Here is a 21,604-nt window from a genome sequence, read left to right as displayed (position 1 = left end):
AATTGGTTCATTAAAAAAATCTTTATTTCAATCAAGAGCAAATAATTACAAAGCAAGTTGATATTTTTTATAATTTGTACCACAATACCATTGCAATTCAGTCGTACAAAATCGATAACAGAAAAGAACAAGGCCTGCTAAATCAACATTTGTAAAAAATAAAAAGGCATTATTTTAAAGAACTTCCTTTAGGGAAACTTGGTCTCTCCCAACTAAGAGAGCAACTTTCAGCCAAGCAGTAGACATGGATGAGGCTCAAAAAATGTGTCCTTAAAAATCTAAATAAGCCATCTATTTGCAGAATCATCAACTCTTATTATATAAATCTGATGTGCTATTCATATCATCATTCTGTCATTGTACATTGTATTTCAGAAAAGTAGACAAAGCGTTACAAAACATTCCAATTCCAACCTGGTACTAGACCTACATTCAGGTCCATAATTATTGGCACCCTTGATAAAGATGAGCAAAAAGACCATATAAAATAAATACAAATACTGAGCTATATTGTACACTCCAAAAAAACTAGGGAATTCTATTATTTTATACTAATACAATTGCTCAGAGAAAGAGATTTTGCTTAACAAAAAAAAAAAAAAAGGGGTCAAAATTATTGGCACCCCTGTTTTCAATAGTCTTAGCAGATCCATGTTAACAAGGATCTGGAAAGATTCTGTATGAATGAACGGTCCAAGATCCCTCCCACTGTCTTCTCCAGTCTTTTTCTTTAAAGGCTCAGTGTCGTTGTCCTCACAAAGGTACGGTGCTGGAGTACTGAAAACAGGGGTGCCAATAACTTTAACACCTATCTTTTTGAGAATTGTTTTATTACTTTTTAAACTAAATCTCTTTCTCTGACCAATTGTGTTAATATACAATAACCACATTTTCAACCCAAAAAATTGCATGCAATATAGCGCAGTATTTGGATCATTTATTTAAGTATTTTTGGCTCATCTTTATCAAGGTTTCCAATAATAATATTACCAACTGAATAGTCGATAAAACGAAAATTAAACAAGAAACCAATTAGAAGGAGAAGGAAAGTGAAAATGAGATATTCCTTCATCAACGACATTCTACAACAGTGCTTTAGTGTCCTGACAAATAAATGGAATGAATGGAAACACAAATAGGAATTCATGTAAACAAATCCAATGCTAAAACTGTGCATTTAAAACCTAACTGCAAAAATGAAGAAAAAACATAACAGTAGAGTATAGAAGGTGATTCAGACTTCAATAGTGATGATTTGAGACTACAATTATGTTTGAATTAACAGTTTATTTTAATATTAATGATGGTTTTGGCAAAGGGCACACTACATCATTTAGTTTAACTCTACCAAAGTGTCATTTAGCACATCTGGCAAGGGGGCTCATTTCCAAGCATTGGCAACTGTTGATGATGGCCATTTGAAAATACATAAAAAATGTAAATAAAAAAAAATACATAACACTTCCTACATAATTTGAAAAAAATACATGAAAACCTATGTGGTGCCGAGTATGACAGGAATGGTCTCAACATGTGCCATGGGTATTGTACATGCTGGAGAGAGCATAACCCAATAGCACTGCAAATATGCAATACATGTCTGTAGATACTATTTAATTAATAGTGTTTACAAGGAACACATAAATCAAAACTTGTTTTAGTTGTGCAATACTTGGCATACCCCAATCAACATAATCCATGTGATTGGTTAGGAATAGTTTCCATTAAACAAACAATAAAAAACAGTCCAATGTCAATATATCCATACATACATTCAACAAAAGTGTTAGGCCCATTATGTACACCTTTTCAGAAATACATATCTTTACATTATATATATTTATACTATTTTCTCATTGCTCACCTCATGTCCATGTCCTTAGTTAGCAAGGAACTTGCATAGGCATTAGTGAATTAAAGACACGTGTTGCCTAGGTAATGACGACTAACCCTATAGCAGTGGCTTCCAGAGAAAATTGAGGGGAGGGGCTTCATATAGCTGCTTCCATACAGATATGGACACAGTGAACATTTGCATATAAAGAGGTGTGGTGTACAGTTAAGAGGGGAATACTGTAGGTAGAACTTTCCCCCTTACCACTGCTATAGGGTCAGACATTTTCTCATCCACAAAATGGTTAGGATTTGGGGTAATCTGATTCTAGACCTGTGGTAAAGGGGAACTTCTACCCCGAGCAGTAAGAGATGTGGGGTCACAACGCAAGTGTATATACTGTTAGTGTTCACCTCGACAAAGCATAGGGTGCATTTGATGCCTTATATCATATGGCAAATAATACATGTGACATTGTCAAAAGTATGCACTCCTGCTTTTTCACACACATGCACTCTCTTGCAGACACACCCGTACAATAACAGTATAATCTAGCGTTTGCATGTCTCATTCAACCATTTAATTTCACTTTATTCTCTCTCTTGATTTGGGTCCCCAAACAAAAGTTGTTTCCTATCTAGGACGTAAGGTGAACGGTGAATGCGAAATAACCATGTGTTCATAGGACACTGTGTAACCTTATAACGCACAACAACTCTCCACACCGCTCCACCTATACCACTAGTGTCTAACCTGCCCCTGTCAAAGGTTGTATCACTGTTACATTTGTGCCATTCTGAGAAAAATTTCCTTTTCTAAGTCTGTTCATCCTACACAGATTAAAAAACAGAGCAGAAAGTGAGTTTTTATTTTTAGTGTTTCTCCTTCCTGGTTGGTTGACTGACCTCTGTCTCGTTCTGTCAGTGAGCTTGTTAAAGGTCATCCTGTTCTGCCAGTGACAAAAAAGACCCTTGGGTATGGAGCTATTGGAATGTCAATGTGGTAACAGAAGTCTTTTTGTATGTCCTTATGCACCAATAGGCTTTATACTACTACAAGGCCCCCTGGCTCCCATTCTAATTCACACGTTTCAGGCAAATACTGTAAACAATCCTTCATATGCCGTTAGAGGCGCCCCCCTCTGTTTCGGAGGGCTCCGTTTCCCTCTGGGTCGTATCGGCTGTGGAGGTGGAGGGCGTTCCAAAAGAGCGGGGGTCCATGGCAGAGTGCATGATGGTCAGCCACAGGTCGTCCATGTTTGGCATGACAAAGATTTTCTACGTCGGAGAGAAGATGGGAGAGATTCAGAGATGTTACATTTGATGTAGCATGCTGACATACAGTTTGGACAAAGTACGGTATTACGCACACACAGGCATGCAGACACACACACACACACATACCTGAAACTCCTGGTCCAGTTTCTTCTCGATCCAGTCGGTGACGTGGGCCAGTGTGACCTCTCTCTCTCCCAGTTTGGGCCGAGCCTTCAGCTCCAGGTGGGGTGGACTCCTGAAACCATACCTGCGATTCAAAACAGAGTCAACAAACACACTAGAGAAACACCAGAGTGTAGATTTCAACTATATCAGATCATGCAGCACTGAGCCATGTTATTGTACTATGTGGGCAAGTTAATGGTAAAAGGTTACTCAGAATAATAAGGCACGCAAAATGTTAGTTTTCCAGGGATGTGATCAGTCACCAGCAGAGGGCACAAGTGCATTGCAGAACATAATTAACTAATGCACAAGTATGCCAACAAGTGTTTGATCGACACCCCTATAATATTATACTAAAGTGTATTCATTATGTATTGTGGTGGTATGAATGTGTTGGGGTGTAGCATATCCTGTTGCTGGACAGAGGTATGATGTATAACTATATGAAGCTGTTTAGAACATACCATATCCTGTCAGTGGGCGGGGGTGGGATGTTGACGGCCAGCGTGCCCCTGAGCTCCTGTACCTCCACGGTGAGCAGTAGGGGCGTGTTGGACACCTCCTCCATCTTCTTCTTGATGAACTCCGTCTCGGTGGCCTTCTGGAAGTACTTGGACTTGGCGATCTTGTCCACGAAGCGCATGATCTTACTGGGCTGGCGGCCCCCCATGTATCTAAAGGAGAGGAGAAATTTAGGGGTTGTACTTTGTCGCGCAAATCTACCTTGATTTATGTAAAAGTCTGAATTACGTGAAAGTCTGCATTAAGATCAAGTCTGGATTACATGAAAGTAGTACGGAAAGGTACTTTAAAGGTAAACAAGGTAAATAATCAGGGTAAAAGTAAATACTCACCCCTCTGCTCCAGGGACGTCATTGGTGACCTCTGAACTATCCTCTTCGTCTGAGGACCCAGCACTGGATGACTCCTCATCACTGTCAGCTAGGCAGTACGTCCGTGGTCTGTACCTGGCGCACACACACACACGATTCAGTATGGATTCATCCCCATTGTTTTCAGAGGGAAAGCTGACTCTTAGAACTACAAAGCCTGTTCATACGGTGGTTCCTCCTTTAAAAGTTGCGAGCTTTCACCTCGGGACTTAGAGGTACCCAGCGTCACGGCTTCATTGCTCCAGACCACCACAAGGGGGAGTTAGAGCCCTCATTATGCATTTGGGTCCCAAGGTTTTTATATGACTAATCATATCGAGTGGTTCCAATGACAAATTTGACGCGAGCCACCCGTCCCTGGTGACTTTCTTCAGCAAAGATGGCTGACAAAACATTCCGGTGGAAGCAAATGTAAGTAGTTATAACGAGTCAAGCAAAAAAAATTACAATTGAGAGGAATATGTTAGTTAATGTAGAGACAAACGATTGTGCATATTTTTTTGTCATAAAGTTAATTTGACGAAAATCGCTATTTAGCAGGTTTTTTCCCCCAGTCCTATCCAATACCAGCTGTATCAAACTCCATTCTTTGAATGATGCTGTGTCTGCATGTATGTATTACAATTATACACTTCAACAGTCTTTACCACTCCTGCTCCTGGCACATCAATGATTACACATTGTAACTATGCAATAGACCAGAAACATGATTTAAGTAAAGGCTGATTTGTAATTCATATATACAGAATAAAAAAAACAGTACCTCCTGCCAGCACCCCCACAAGCGTGCGGGATGAAGCATGGAAGAGAGCGAGGAACGAGATGGGAGTAACAATCCAGGCTATTTGCTCTGAGACCGACATAATAATGTAAAGAAACAAGCAGGGAGCAGGTTTCGAGGCCAGAACACTATCGACAGGGCCCAAATGTATTAATTGGGGTTGGGGCCGATTGTGGCTAAAAACACTATCAATTGGAATCTTTAACATGTGGAAAGGGGAAAAAGCATTATTAGTTTTCCACAAGCAAAGCAGGATGGGCTATTAGCTGAACAATAGACTATTCAACCTTTACTAAAGAATTGTCTAATAGCCAAGCTAGGTGTGAACCCCCCCCAACCGTCATAAAAAAGCCAGAATACGGTTTGCAACTGCACATGGGGACAAAGATTGTACTTTTTGGAGAAATGTCCTCTGGTCTGATGAAACAAAAATAGAACTGTTCGGCCATATTGACCATCGTTATGTTAAGAGGAAAAAGGGAGAGGCTTGCAAGCCGAAGAACACCATCCCAACCGTGAAGCACGGGGGTGGCAGCATCATGTTGTGCGGGTGCTTTGCTGCAGGAGGGCCTGGTGCACTTCACAAAATAGATGGCATCATGAGGAAGGAAAATTATGTGGATATATGGAAGCAACATCTCAAGACATCAGTCAGGAAGTTAAAGCTTGGTCGCAAATGGGTCTCCAAATGGACAATGACCCCAAGCATACTTCCAAAGTTTTGGCAAAATGGCTTAAGGACAACAAAGTCAAGGTATTGGAATGGCCATCACAAAGCCCTGACCTCAAACCCATAGAACATTTGTGGGCAGAACTGAAAAAGCATGTGTGAGCAAGGCCTACAGTCCTGACTCAGTTACATCAGCTCTGTCAGGAGGAACGGGCCAAAATTCACCTAGTTTATTGTGGGAAGGTTGTGGAAGGCTATCCAAAGCGTTTGACCCAAGTTAAACAATTTAAAGGCAATGCTACCAAATACTAATTTAGTGTATGTAAACTTCTGACCCACTGGGAATGTGATGAAAGAAATAAAAGCTGAAATAAATAATTCTCTCTACTATTAGTCTGACATTTAACATTCTTAAAATAAAGTGGTGATCCTAACTGACCTAAAACAGGGAATTTTTACTCGGATTAAATGTCAGGAATTGTGAAAAACTGAGTTTAAATGCATTTGGCTAAGGTGTATGTAAACTTCCGACTTCAACTGTAGGTCATGGCTCCTGAGTGGCGCAGCGGTCTAAGGCACTACATCTCGCTGCAAGAGGCTTTACTACAGTCCCTGGTTCGAATTCAGGCTGTATCACATCCGACTGTGATTGGGAGTGCCATAGGGTGGCGCGCAATTGGCCCAGCGTCATCCGGGTTTGGCCGGGGTAGGCTTTCATTGTAAATAATAATTTGTTCTTACCTGACTTGCCTAATTAAATAAAGGTTCAATTTAAAAAAACAACTGGCAGAAACTGCAGCACAATCAATAGGAGGGGAACAGTGGCTGGTGCTGAAAATATAGCTAACTTATTATTGCACACCAGCAGATGGAGAAAACCTCCACCAGTCGAGCAATTCATTTCAACAATAATCTTCATTTTAATATGACTTTACAAACAACAAAGAGGGCTTAATTGGAGTCCATTTCTTCGGAGCCTAGAGCTATATAAAATAACTTAACTGGCTGAGGTAGGCTATGAGGCTTAACAGCCTAATATAATTTTTTATTAGGCCTACTTACAATTGCAACTGGTCAAAAATGTAGCATCCTACATAAAACAATCATTTAAAGAAAACAAATCTGCACGTTCGAACTAAAACAACGTAACTAATAAAAGTGCACATTTGTAAATCCTAAACTCTAAAAATAATTGGAAAGGTAGATACAAATTGTGGGTGACAATTGTGGTTACAATAAAGAATGTAGCCCATCAATCAAATGTTTCCTATTAGCAGGACAATATACTTTTTATAGCCCGGCTACTGTTGTGAAAATCCCTCAACTTGCAATGTCTACTCTAAAGTGTTACATTTCTAACTCAAAACAGCATTTCTTCATCAACATCTTTATGCTTTTGTTAATCTTCTTAATCTTCTTCCTTTTTTTCTGTAGCAATTTTGAGCAAATTGCTCATGGGCCACGGTTGATTTGTCTGTGAAGATGACATTATTGAATGTCTCGCCAGCTTTGATCCATGCCTGGTCATGCAGGACGCAAAGTTCTTTGTTTGTCAGACGAATCATTGGAATCATTGACTCACTCAGGCATTGAAAAGAGCGAGGAAAGAGATTGAGACACAATCCATGCAGGGCACACCTGTGAGCTCTGGAACGCCACCTCCGACAGGCAGAGTCAACATACGGTTCGTCAGGTTTTCGGTTCACACTGACACTTCCATTCCGCTTCTGACAACAGAACTTGACCAACTGCTCACCAGGCACAGCAAGGGCCGCCCGGACTGTTATGCTATTCCAAGGATGTGTAACTGAAGAGAGAGATCACGAGTGGGCACAGAATATCTAGCCTTCCCGCTATGGACGTCTATTTCAGCACCGCTTCGCGCCGCTCTGAGACAAGCATGGAGAAACGAAAATGTTCAAATATTCCATGATATTCTTAAGATATGTGTTGACTGAATATAAGCAAGGTTTCTCCAGAAATAAATAATTCTAAATAACAAACTGCCTTTATTTACAAATTAGTGAGAATGTCTCACCCCATGTTCAAAGATTGCCTTTTTCCTCGCTCACTCTAGGTTACATGAAAACTAAATCTCCAAAATATCGTTACTTTTTAAACAAAGCGATTATTATTATTAATTCATTTAGAATTATATAAAAGCCCCTTAGATATTCTCACAGATCCTAACTGAAAATGCCCCTTAGATAGTAATACAGTGTCCTCCAATCCTCTATATGTAATTATTGGCGGAGTCACATCATTGAAAAAAATATTTGTAGATATATTGTTAAAAATGGTGTAGGTCTTATTTATTTAAAGAGCATATTGAAGTTAGAAGCAAAAGCCTACAACTATTTTAGCACCATTTTGCACTGCTCTGAGACAAGCATGGGGACTCTGAGATAAGCCTACTTCCTCCCCGCCGGGGATTTGAACCCTGGTCTCTCGTCTGCACGACACAGGGAGTCTTTAGCTAAATAGCCCAGTACTGTACTGCCGACCGTCACGTTGTACAGTTCCATTCAAACAGAAATCTAGAGGGTTTTTCATTTTTCATGGAATAGAAACACCATAATATTAATTTAATTAATTAAGTACCAGTCAAAAGTTAGGACACACCTACTCATTCAAGGATTTTTCTTTATTTTTACTATTTTCTACATTGTAGAATAATAGTGAAGACATCACAACTGTAGCAGGTGTAGCCCATCATTACTTTTTAAACAAAGCGATTATTAATTAATTTAGAATTATATAAAAGCCCCTTAGATATTCTCAGATATTCTCACAGATCCTAACTGAAAATGCCCCTTAGATATTAATTTAGAGTCCTCCAATAAATGTAATTATTGGCGGAGAGTCACATCATTGAATTATAATTTTTTCTTCAATATACTGTAGGCCTACCATAGGCGAAATGAGTCTCACTAGTGTTGAGTAATGTGTTGTTAAAAATGGTGTTGGTCTTATTTATTTAAAGAGCATATAAAAAGTTAGAAGCAAAAGCATACAACCATTTTAGCACCGTTTTGCACTGCTCTGAGGCAAGCATGGGGACTGGTCTTGATAAATCAATGAGATTTTTATTTTCATTTAATCTCCATTTGGGTATTGGTTAGACAAGAATTAGAAAATTAGGGTGCAGAAATGTTATACTCTTAGTGTAACCTTTATTTAACTAGGCAAAGACGGCCTACTCCTTCCTCGTGCCCTGCAGTGATTCTTTAGCTAAATAGCCCAGTACTGTACTGCCGACCATCACATTGTACAGTGCCATATTTTCCGTTCCAGCAAGTACCAGTCAAAAGTCTGGACACACCTACTCATTCCAGGATTTTTCTATATTTTCTACATTGTAAAATAATAGTGAAGACATCACAATTATGAAATAACACATATGCAATCAGTTAAGAAGAAATACTTATTTACAAGGACAGCCTACTCCTTCCTCCCCAACCGGGATTTGAACCCCGGTCTCCCGCGTGCCCCGCATTCTGTAGTATAGAAATGGCCGGCTCTCCCTTATGTAAGGAATTAAACACTTTCCCATGTTTACTACAGTATGTATTGTAGACCGCACAGTAACCTAATAAACATTAACACATTTCGTTAATAAAATGATTAAAAAAACACTTTCAAAATGCAGATGTTGATTTAGTTAAGGATCCATAACAAATTACTATGGGAATAAATATCACTGATTTACAGAAATATTGGAACAAAGTTGTCTATTTAGAATCCTCCAATCCTGTAGCCTACTCCTGACCGTCACGTTGAACAGCGCCATATTTTCCATTCCATCCTAACGTAAACCCTGAGGGTTTCGTTTTTCCCTGAATAGAAACACCATAATATTATTCAAATTAATTAAGCCAAATTTCTTAAAATCAATCCCATATATTATGTTATTACAAAAAAAGGTTTTAAATTCTCTGGTAATGCCAATACGGAATACTATCAAATGCTTCTCAAAGATTCCCTCTGGTGGTCAAACGATTGAGCAGTGTTTTCCACAAGTACATAGAGTAGCCAGAAATGTAGTGTGTAGTTTCAAGTTTCAACAAATGCCCACTCATGATATCATTTTGCCAGGTAAGCATAGGGTAATTTGTAGTTAACATTTAACTGTGCAGGTTGGGAAAGTTTTTCCATCTACCAGAAGACTGTTTCTTTAGCATAATCGCTAATGATTTACACAAAGTGGTAGACCCCTGCACCACACACAGAGACGGGCATTTTCGTTGCCAGTTTAGAAAGTTGCATTGATGCATTCTGTTCATGTCTTATGATAAACTTGGTCAAATTAATTCAATTTCAATAAATTTCGTTTTTTTTTTTTACATTGTTGAATTCCATTTTCATGCCTGCATTTCACGAGGGCCCTAATTATCATATTTGGACCAGAATGAGGCTACCTATTGTTCCTGCAATGATGATTCACCATCTTCATCGAGTGTTTTCATAATTTATCTGCATACAAGAGCCAAAATGCCTAGGCCTACCAGTAGCCTATGAAAATTAGGGAGCCAAATGAACGACTCTCTCACCGATGCAATTCGGTAGACTACACTGACTGACGAGTCACTCACTTTAGCGTCACTGTCTGGCAAGCCCCGACATCTTATGAAAGGAAACCTAGGAAATCCTTTGGTTAACTTGTCCCGATGCGATACCATGGACATATAACCACAATGCATAATTTATGAATGGCAAAGGGATATAGGAGAAAGACTTTATTCAGTCAGATCGACACCTATGATAAGCTAGTAAACACTTGCTGTTCTGTTATCAATCAATGCACAGTAAATAGTGTACAATGCGCCACAACTCCGCGTGGCTGTCTATGTGAAAACACCCAAAATAAAATAAATGGTGTCATAAATTAAAATGGGCTAAGTCGTGGATTTCGACTCATCGTTACCACTTACAGTTGAAGTCGTAAGTTTACATACACCTTAGCCAAATGCATTTAAACTCAGTTTTTCACAATTCCTGACATTTAATCCTAGTCAAAATTCCTTGTCTTATGTCAGTTAGGATCACCACTTTATTTTAAGAATGTGGAATGTCAGAATAATAGAAGAGAGAATGATTTATTTCAGCTTTTATTTCTTTCATCACATTCCCAGTGGGTCAGAAGTTTACATACACTAAATTATATTTGGTAGCATTGCCTTTAAAAATTGTTTAACTTGGGTCAAACGTTTTGTGTAGCCTTCCACAAACTTCCCACAATTAATTGGGTGAATTTTGGCCCATTCCTCCTGACAGAGCTGGTATAACTGAGTCAGGTTTGTAGGTCTCCTTGCTCGCACACGCTTTTTCAGTTCTGCCCACAAATTTTCTATAGGATTGAGGTCAGGGCTTTGTGATAGCCACTCCAATACCTTGACTTTGTTGTCCTTAAGCCATTTTGCCAAAACTTTGGAAGTATGCTTGGGGTCATTGTCTATTTGGAAGACCCATTTGTAACCAAGCTTTAACTTCGTGACTGATGTCTTCAGATGCTGCTTCCATATATCCACATAATTTTCCTTCCTCATGGTGCCATCTATTTTGTGAAGTGCACAAGTCCCTCCTACAGCAAAGCACTCCCACAACATGATGCTGCCACCCCCGTGCTTCACGGTTGGGATGGTGATCTTCGGCTTGCAAGCCTCCCCCTTTTTCCTCCAAACATAATGATGGCCATTATGGTCAAACAGTTCTATTTTTGTTTCATCAGACCAGAGGACATTTCTCCAAAAAGTACGATCTTTGTCCCCATGTGCAGTTGCAAACCGTAGATTGGCTTTTTTATGGTGGTTTTGGAGCAGTGGCTTCTTCCTTGCTGAGCGGCCTTTCAGGTTATGTCGATATAGGATTCGTTTTACAGTGGATATAGATACGTTTGTACCCGTTTCCTCCATCATCTTCACAAGATCCTTTGCTGTTGTTCTGGGATTGATTTGCACTTTTCGCACCAAAGTACGTTCATCTCTAGGAGACAAAACGTGTCTCCTTCCTGAGCGGTATGACAGCTGCGTGGTCCCATGGTGTTTATACTTGCGTTCTATTGTTTGTACAGATGAACGTGGTAATGTTTGGAAATGGCTCCCAAAGAACTAGACTTGTGGAGGTCTACAATTGTTTTTTCTGAGGTCTTGGCTGATTTATTTTTATTTTCCCATAATGTCAAGCAAAATTGCACTAAGTTTGAAGATAAACCTTGAAATACATCCACAGGTACACCTCCAATTGACTCAAATGATGTCATTTAGCCTATCAGAAGCTTCTAAAGCCATGATGACATTTTCTGGAATTTTCCAAGCTGTTTAAAAGCACAGTCAACTTAGTGTATGTAAACTTCTGACCCACTGGAATTGTGATACAGTGAATTATAAGTGAAATAATCTGTCTGTAAACAATTGTTGGAAGAATTACTTGTGTCATGCACAAAGTAGATGTCCTAACCAACTTTCCAAAACTATAGTTTGTTAACAATAAATTTGTGGAGTGGTTGAAAGACGAGTTTTAATGACTCCAACCTAAGTGTATGTAAACTTCTGACTTCAACTGTATATTACATAGGATATGCACATTCACGAGCATCACGCTCTCTACCTACTCCGTGTAAAGAAATTTGACTGCAACCAGAGATCTGTATATAATGACGAGATGCTCGTGTCTCCGCCCTAACAATGGGAGTCGACAGGCGAGAAGCGTAGGTCCAAAATAATCCCATAGAAACGCATTGGTATTATTTTGGAAAGATTTTGGTGAGAGTGAAACCTCTCGCTTCGCATGTTCCTCTCTGCTGCGTTTCCCTGTCATCGCTCGCTTCGTGACTGACAGGCGCCTATCCTATCAATAGCTCTTTAGAAGATGCATATCGTTCATTCGAGTGCGACAGGGCTCGACAGACTAGCGAATTTCAACTTTTAAATGAAAAGTAACGTAGTTAATATGAAGTGGAAAATGTAGCAAGCTGAAAATGAGTCTGTAATCGGCTGATTAGCAGACAGCTTCAGCCGGTGCTAATGGAAAACACTGATTGAGTATGGACTGATGCATCCTCTTGAGATCCCCTTTGTTTTAGAATTCACATGAGGACACACAGATTCTGAACACCGACAAAATGAACCCATTCACAATGTCAGTTAGATGGGATGGAAGCTATATGTAATGAAATGACCACAAAAACAGATTGAAATGGAACGAAAATGGAAATGACAAGGCCCCAGAGAAACTCTGCACTCACCAGGTGAAGAGAATATCCATGTAAGGGTGCGTCCAGGAACGGAAGGATGGAAGGACAGAGAAAAGGGTGGTGTACAGAAGACGAGTTAAAAGAGAACTGTAGCTAAGCTCTGACCCCGTGGAAAGCTAATTCTGTCATTATCATGTGTTCAGAGGAGGAAAACATTGTGAACCTTTAACAGTTGTTTCAAGAAAACCAAAACGTCAGTGCAAATTTGTCGACAAAGCAGCTTTGAATAAGGTTAATATCCGACTGGATAGTGAAGAGAATGTCTCATACTTCCCATACACTGAGTAGGCTACACAAACGTTTACTGTGGAAAAACAAGGTTATTCCACCCTTTGCAACCACCCTTGAGAGCAATTATGTTCATTAAATGTTTCATAGTTAAAATACTGTTAACCCTACACCGTAAACCTATAATGAACGTTTATAATCATTATTAGAGTAGGTCACACACCAGTCAGTGTTGTGTTTAGTGAGGACCGTTCCTTTCCCTTACCCATCTTTGCTGACGTCTCTGATGCGCATACAATCGCCGTCCTTCCCCAGTCTGATCAGGTTCATCTTGGTCTCCAGGGTCATCAGGAAGGAGCCGCTGTACGAAATCTCCAAGTCAAACCACAGACCTGGGGGAGAGAGACAGACAGATGTAGGTCAGTGTGAGTATGTGTGTGGGGCGGGGGACGACAAGTTTGTGTGTCCATGTGTGTAGTCGCAGTTACACATCTCAGTGTGTGTTTAGAAGAATCACAATGGAGTGGAAGAACGCACATCAGATGATCATTTTGACAAACCAAACTACTTCAACCAGCTTTGATCAGTAACCTACCACCATTGACTGTAGTATGAAAAATATCAGTGCTGAAAAGCAGCGCTTCAGGTAAAGTAATTGGAAACTACACTAAGTGATGAACTTCCCAGATCTGCAGAGCCTAAAAGTTGAGTAGATCTGGCTTAAGGTTCTCAGTCTGTGGCGAATGCTCCAGGACACTAGCCTTCAGTCTGACATTCACTTCTGTCTGTCTGTCTGTCTGACATTCACTTCTGTCTGTCTGTCTGTCTGTCTGACATTCACTTCTGTCTGTCTGTCTGTCTGTCTGACATTCACTTCTGTCTGTCTGTCTGTCTGTCTGACATTCACTTCTGTCTGTCTGTCTGTCTGACATTCACTTCTGTCTGTCTGTCTGTCTGACATTCACTTCTGTCTGTCTGTCTGTCTGACATTCACTTCTGTCTGTCTGTCTGTCTGACATTCACTTCTGTCTGTCTGTCTGTCTGACATTCACTTCTGTCTGTCTGTCTGTCTGTCTGTCTGTCTGTCTGTCTGTCTGTCTGTCTGTCTGTCTGTCTGTCTGTCTGTCTGTCTGTCTGACATTCACTTCTGTCTGTCTGTCTGTCTGTCTGTCTGTCTGTCTGTCTGTCTGTCTGTCTGTCTGTCTGTCTGTCTGTCTCCCTCCCTCGCCCAGTCTTCCTCGCTCCCCTGCCTCTTCCCCTCCCACTAGCATCTCGGACCCCCATGTTCATCCCTCTCTCAAATCTCCCTCCATCTTTCTCTCATTGCCTGACAGTGGAAGAGAACCGAAGTGAGGGATACAAAAAGAGAGAAAGAGAGAAAGAGGGAGAGATCACAGGACCCTTTGAACAGAGGGGAAACAGTTGGACACCGTGCGATACCCCTCATAGGGCTCGTTTGATGTCAGCGGGGTGCTGCTCGCTGTATAAACATGGTTCTCTTCTGAAAGCCCCAGCCCTGCTAATCTGGGTTAGAGAAATCTCCTATCAAGGCCCCGGCCCAAAGCCCCCCTCGCATGGGTCAAGCCTGGGTTCTCCGACAGGGGGCCCATCACACACAATATTACACAGCAGCACAGTACGTCAATACACACTAGCACATACACGGTAACACACACATCATGGAACTGTACTTTGGGAGAGTGCTACTTTACACCACTAGGGGGCACTCATGGGTTGATAGATGATGCAGGCGTGTGTGTGTGTGTGTGTGTGTGTGTGTGTGTGTGTGTGTGTGTGTGTGCGTGCGCGTGCGAGTGAGAGAGAGAGAGAGAGCAAGACAGAGAGTGAGAGAGAACACACACTTTCTCTTGGCAACACAGTAAGACTTCCCACTAACACACCACTTGTACCTCTCCTACAGCAGGAATGATGGGAATTCTATCCCTCTTAATCAGATAGTCAATCAATAGATGAAACACAGACACATACAATTAATTCGGAAAGTATTCAGACTCCTTCACTTTTTCCACATTGTTACGTTACAGCCTTACTCTAAAATTGATTAAATTCAATTTCTTTCCTCATCAATCTACACTCAATAACCCATAAAGACAAAGTGAAAATAGAAATACCTTACTTACATAAGAATTCAGACCCTTTGCTATGAGACTGGAAATTGAGAACAGGTGCATCCTGTTTCTATTGATTATCCTTGAGATGTGAGGGATAGGTGAAACTTTGCCCTAGTCAGGATCGAGGGAAAGATGAACAGAGCAAAGTACAGAGAGATCCTTGATGAAAAACCTGCTCCAGAGCGCTCAGGACCTTCAGGACATATACGTCTCATGTCTGAGCCGTTGAATTGCGACTCCCCTTTATCTCTATACTGATATTTAGCTTGTTTGATTACCTTGCAGAGTGAATAACTACACTGTTTATATTCTGCCATATTACCAGTCACCTTGCCATGGTTAAATGCGGTGGTTCGCACTTCCAGTTTCACGCAAATGTTACCATCTATCCACGGTTTCTGGTTAGGGTAGGACCTCAGACTAGGTGAAAGGTTCACTTTCTAACAGACGGAAGCCACAGTAAAAAAGGAACATGACAGCCCGCTTGGAGTTCGCCAAAAGGCACCTAAAGGACTCTCAGATCATGAGAAACGAGATTCTCTGGTCTGATGAAACCAAGATTAAACTCTTTGGCCTGAATTTAAAGCCTCAAGGCTGGAGGAAACCAGACACCATTCATCAAATGGCCAATACCATCCCTACGGTGAAGCATGGTGGTGCCAGCATCACGCTGTGGGGATGTTTTTCCCCATCGGCAGGGACTGGGAGACTAGTCAGGATCGAGGGAAAGATGAACAGAGCAAAGTACAGAGAGATCTTTGGTGAAAACCTGCTCAGGACCTCAGACTGGGGCGAAGGTTCACCTAACAGGACAACGACCCTAAGCACACAGTCAAGATAACGCAGGAGTGGCTTCGGGACAAGTCTCGGAATGTCCTTGAGTGACACAGCCAGAGCCCGGACTTGAACCAGATCGAACATCTCTGGAGAGACCTGAAAATAGCTGTACAGTGATACTCCCCATCCAACCTGACAAAGCTTGAGAGGATCTGCATAGAAGAATGGGAGAAATACCCAAGAACACTTGAGGCTGTAATCACTGCAAAAGGTGCTTCAACAAAGTACTGAGTAAAGGGTCAGAATACTTATGTAAATGTGATATTTCTTGTTTTCATTTATAAAAACAAAAAAACAAAATATTACATTTACACAAGTCCTCAACTGGCAGCTTCATTAAATAGTACCCACAAAACACCAGTCTCAACGTCAACAGTGAAGAGGTGACTCTGGGATGCTGGCCTGAGTGATGCCAAACTTTTGAACGGTAGTGTATACACACACACACACTTCAAAAAAACATATTTTTCTTTGTCATTATGGGGTAGTGTGTGTAGATTGATGAGGGGGAAAAAAACAATTTAATCAATTTTAAAATAAGGCTGTAACGTACATTTTTGGGGGGGGAAAGTTAAGGGGTCTGAATACTTTCCGAATGCACTGTACATAGTATACACACACTGGACAATTTGAGACTCATATTTCCCTCCAAACAGCGAAGCTCTGTACGAGTCTGTAATTGAATAACATACATTCTCTATATCACATGGTCTTCTTTATCATGGCGTGTCACAGAACACTGAGTACAGAAAGACCACTGAAGGTGTCCTGTATGGCACTACACTGCTTTGAAATGAGAGATGTTAGGCCTACTTACACTTAGAAGAAACTTGATAGAAGAAACTTGATAGCTAGACAGACAAAGTTTCGGTACAAATGTAATTAGCATTGAGTATAATATTCATTTTCAATTCGTATTGTAAAAGTAATTTATCTGGGATTATGCTTGAGAGAGATGAAAATCATAAAGAGAGTAGCATTTGAGTTGAAAGCTCATAAACCAGCAAGCCATCAATGTGCCGGGCTGACCTTTAGCCTCACTGTTCATGTTGCTTTCACAGAAACATAGCAGGTTGAGAAAACGAGGAACTATGCATGACAACCAACTATAGACACCATACGCCTACACTCCCAGAGGGAAGGGTTGGAGAAGCTGTGCTTCTTTCTCAACACCGTCCTCTCCAATCCTGAACGCTAGCTGTGCTAAGTGACCACAAGGCAGCCCTGTGACACCAGAGGCACGCAGACGCAAACCCCATCCAATCAGACCTACTCCGTCCACATCCCCATGGTGTGAAAGAGAGAGAGAGAGCCCGGGGACTTGTGGCCCTTGCCTAACCCTGTGTGGCCCTGGCGAGCCCTGGTGATAATAAGGCTGTGTCCGACAGCGTTAGGGAAGGCAGGGCTGATAGCGTGGGGAGAGGAGCCCCAAATCGCTAGCTGCGAGAGCAGTATAGAAAGGCCAACTCTGGCTTAATTGGGGTGAGCTGGCCTGGTGACGAGTCAGACGAGCGGAGCACTCCCATGCATACAGGCTCAGAGGAAGGAAGGATACCAACGTGAAAACACGCAGGAAAGTACACACTCTGGCACAAAAGCGTGTGCACGCACACGCACACAGAGAGAGAGACAGACATTGGTCCTTAGGTCCACCCTCTATTCCACTGCCAGGGAGTTGTATTGCTCGTGGTTGCCCAGCAGTTCCAGTAAAGGCAGAAGGCAGAGACCTTGAGCTGCCTGGAGGACAGGCAGGGTGCACACTACAAACTGGGCCTCTAACTCCCTGGATTATATACATGTTTCTTTAGAATGTAAACTAAAGGAATATTTTCCTTAAGAAACATTATAGTTGCATACACTTATTCCAATGCAAGTTATTCAAACGTTGGTGGATTCTAGCAATTATTTGTCTGTTAACCTGCACATTGCCAATTCAGCTGTGTGTTAGACTCAGTCTAGAACAGTGGTATTCAGTGGTCAGGCTTGGGGGGGGGGGGATTGGCACTGCAGTGGGGTTGCCAAAATAAAAACAATATTGAAACATGTTTGAGAGACGAAAACGTAATGAATTAAAGGTTATTTGTTGATATAAAATGTTTTCCAGCTATATTCGACAGCAAATTCTACTGTTAGTGAGAGTTAAACATTGACCTAATCCCTACTTACTTGGGGGCCTATTTTGAAACGGTTAACCAAGTTGCAGCATATGATCATTACTAAGTAACATCTGGTTGCGAGATAGTGGGACTCTGTAACCTAGTTGGATCGAACCACCATATTATTGACAACATCTTACATTGCAAAACATTACATTGCATAACCTCAGGCAATAAAATAATCTTTTCCCAGAAAGCTGATTACTCCTTAAACCCATAACAACTCACATAAAAACACAATTAACAACCCAGAAAAAATGGGTTGTGTTCATTCTTATTGGAAAAGTACAAGTAGCCCCTCCTCATTTCACTCAATGCTTTACTGTTTGGTGACTAATGAACATAACCCAGTCCTCCTGAGTGTAGTGGAAGTGCATTCCTCTAACTCTGATCCAACAGAATCTGTTCCCCTCTTAGCCTGTGGTGGAATCCATTTCCTCTGTCATTAAGTCACATCGGAGCGCGGGGCGAAAGAAATGACAAAACAGTGGTGGCAGTGACTCACAGAGGAACAGCAGGGAGACACCGAGAGACCTAGACAGAGTGTTTGGCAAAAAGAGGAAGAAACAGAATGAGGGGAACAGAGAGAGGGAACAGAGAAACTGGGAGAATTAAAGATGGGTACTGTAGAAAGACAGAGAGATGGGTAGAAAGAGAGAAAAGCGACAATCCGAATGCCAGACACAGAAACACACATGATTTCACTAGTGTTCATCTCTTCCTGTCTGTAACTCAGGCCCATGGGAGAAGCAGATTCAAGACTGGGCCCTAGCCAATTAGAGGCTATAGGAGGGCCATGCCCCAATGGAGTGGGGCATTCAGTGGGCCAGTCATCTTTGGCCATTACTAGAATGTAAAGTACCTAATCTACATATCATATGATGCCATCTCTCCTAATATTTACACACTAATAAGATGCAGGAAAATCTATACTGTGGGGCGTAAGGGTGTATGTTCCCAGAAATGACATGTGATGTGTACGCACCCAATAATGATAACCTACTGCGCAAATACAGAAGGTAAGGTGCTGGATGGTTAGACGTTACGAGAGATACACTGCTTCTGCTAGAAAGCAACCAACCGACAGTCACTCTACCAAAGTGAAGGCATTTACTAGTAGTAATATTCATATTATGTACTGTCCAAACCTACGCTCAACTGTGATATACAAACTGCAGCGTGTCTGTACTGAGAAGCTGGTTGTGCAGCTAACAGCCAAGTCTATGACCCCTCTAGTGTACCTCAGCCTTTATTTACTCAGGTCTAACAGATAACCATGTGAGCCACTCAACAGCTCAGGACTTGATTACATTATACTTAGCAAGGCATTTGCCCACAACACACATTCCATCACACTAGCAAAACAGGCTAAACAAGAGCTTCACTAACATACTATGTTATTCATCGATAACGTTGTCTATGAGTGATAACTGAGTGAGTAAAACGCCTATCAGGATTGGGTTGACTCCTGTGGAACATAATGATCTAATTCTTCTTATTAGATCTATTCCTTGATAATGTTGTCATTTTGTGATATTGACTTGAGCCATTGCCCCTACTGGGATTGCACATTCTCCCTCTGTTGATGAACGCAACGTTAGAATTCCTATTCTTAGATAATGCTTCCATTCTATATTGTAAGACTAATTCATCACCGACACGGACCAGTCTGGCGTCTTGTTCAATTAATCATCTATTCCCATTACTTATCGATCATATGATGGTCTAGTTTGTGTGTGTGTGTGTGTGTGTGTGTGTGTGTGTGTGTAGCCCCAACCCTTTCCAAACGTTTATCCTCTTTCGCCATCATAGCTTTTTCTAATGCTGAATGAATGACCAGCCTATAGCATGTCGTTGTGATCATTGCTGTTAGCATGACTGGCTAAGTGGCTATGTAAAAAGACACGTCTTTTGTTCTTGTTGCTGCAGTTGTTAGCGTTAGCGTTGTGGCCCTCACCATTGTCACGGTTGTTGTTTGTGTTGTCATCTCTGCCGTCACTGTGGTCTCTTGGTTGTTGTTAGCTAGCATGACATTGTTTCTGTCAGTGGTGTTATTGTTGGCACTTAGCATTGTTAGCATTGCTATATCTGCCGTCACTGTGGTCTCTTGGTTGTTGTTAGCTAGCATGACATTGTTTCTGTCAGTGGTGTTATTGTTGGCACTTAGCATTGTTAGCATTGCTATATCTGCCGTCACTGTGGTCTCTTGGTTGTTGTTAGCTAGCATGACATTGTTTCTGTCAGTGGTGTTATTGTTGGCACTTAGCATTGTTAGCATTGCTATATCTGCCGTCACTGTGGTCTCTTGGTTGTTGTTCGCTCTGTCAGCTAGCATTACATCGTGTCTGTCAGTGGTGGTGTTGTCCCCTGGTCCAGGGTTTATGACAGAGGCAGGTGAACTCAACACAGAGCCATAATATTACAATCTTATTAGGCAGAGAAATGGAGGGGTGGGGAGTAGTGACAAAACACACCGACTCTTCCGTACTAGGACAGAGCCGAGTGTGGAGTGTGTGTGAAACAGTAGCGTGACATGTGCGAGTAAACCAGAGGATGTAAATCAACATACGTGTGTGTGTGTGCCATACGTGTGTGTGTGTGTGTGTGTGTGTGTGTGTGTGTGGGGGTCGCGCCTGCGAGAGTGTGCGTGTGTGAGACAGACTGTGTGTAGACCTGTGTAGCACTTTAACTCATATCACATGAGACCACACTGCAGATAAGAAAACTTGAATTCCTGTACTGATATGACTCCAACCAAAATGTTAACATATTAGACATAGTCATACAAAACACCCCCACAATACTGCCCTTATGCTTATAGAGAGCCATGCTAGACTGAATCTATGGTTCATGCCTTCTCGTAAGGGGCCATCCTCAATGAAAGAGTGATTCTAATAAACAGATTGCACAGCACAGCTCTACATGATGCCTCTGCCACGACAGCACCACGGAGCGGAGGGGATCAATGGGGCGGTGTGAAGTTGAATTCAACCCTGCTAATAGCACATCGCACAGTGGGAGCCTGGCTGAGCGAGTGTGTGTGTGTGTGTGTGTGTGTTAGTTGCGCAGTATGTGTGTTTGAGTGCGTGTACAAATACAATCCATTGCAGTTTTTCTTCACGGGTAGCACACGTCCAGGGTTCTTACCTTGAAGGTCAACTGAGGGTTTGGAGGCGCCAAGGATTCTGGGAGTGGCCACGCCCATGTCCAGCTCTGTCAGGGTCAGCTCGTTCATGAAGTAGGGGAGCTGGGGAAGAAAGAAACAGTCAAGTAGATGACTGACACACACACACACACACACACACACACACACACACACACACACACACACACACGGTCTGCAGCTGCAGGTGTATAGTAAGTGCAAGTTAGAGGTTGA

The 21,604-nt window shown here is 41.6% G+C and overlaps 1 protein-coding gene across 4 annotated transcripts in view; it reads right to left on the bottom strand.

Annotated features, from left to right (window-relative positions):
* Window positions 1-2: 2 nt before the first annotated feature.
* Window positions 3-21,604, bottom strand: part of LOC106588447 (testis-expressed protein 2) — a 68,441-nt gene continuing 46,839 nt past the window's right edge. For all 4 annotated transcript variants that reach the window (XM_014177491.2, XM_014177471.2, XM_014177481.2 and 1 more), the window contains 6 exons: window positions 21,373-21,472; window positions 13,366-13,492; window positions 4,131-4,244; window positions 3,741-3,950; window positions 3,238-3,358; window positions 3-3,111 (listed from right to left, as the gene is read on the bottom strand). In XM_014177491.2, coding sequence (XP_014032966.1) covers window positions 2,950-3,111; window positions 3,238-3,358; window positions 3,741-3,950; window positions 4,131-4,244; window positions 13,366-13,492; window positions 21,373-21,472 — 834 coding nt within the window. In that variant the 3' untranslated portion in view covers window positions 3-2,949. The remainder of the gene's footprint in view (window positions 3,112-3,237; window positions 3,359-3,740; window positions 3,951-4,130; window positions 4,245-13,365; window positions 13,493-21,372; window positions 21,473-21,604) is intronic.

The sequence above is a fragment of the Salmo salar genome, chromosome ssa02 (genome assembly GCF_905237065.1).
Source record: "Salmo salar chromosome ssa02, Ssal_v3.1, whole genome shotgun sequence".
NCBI lineage: Eukaryota > Metazoa > Chordata > Actinopteri > Salmoniformes > Salmonidae > Salmo > Salmo salar.
The sequence above is the reverse complement of the archived record's forward strand: the minus strand, read 5'-3'. Positions and strand labels throughout refer to the sequence as shown.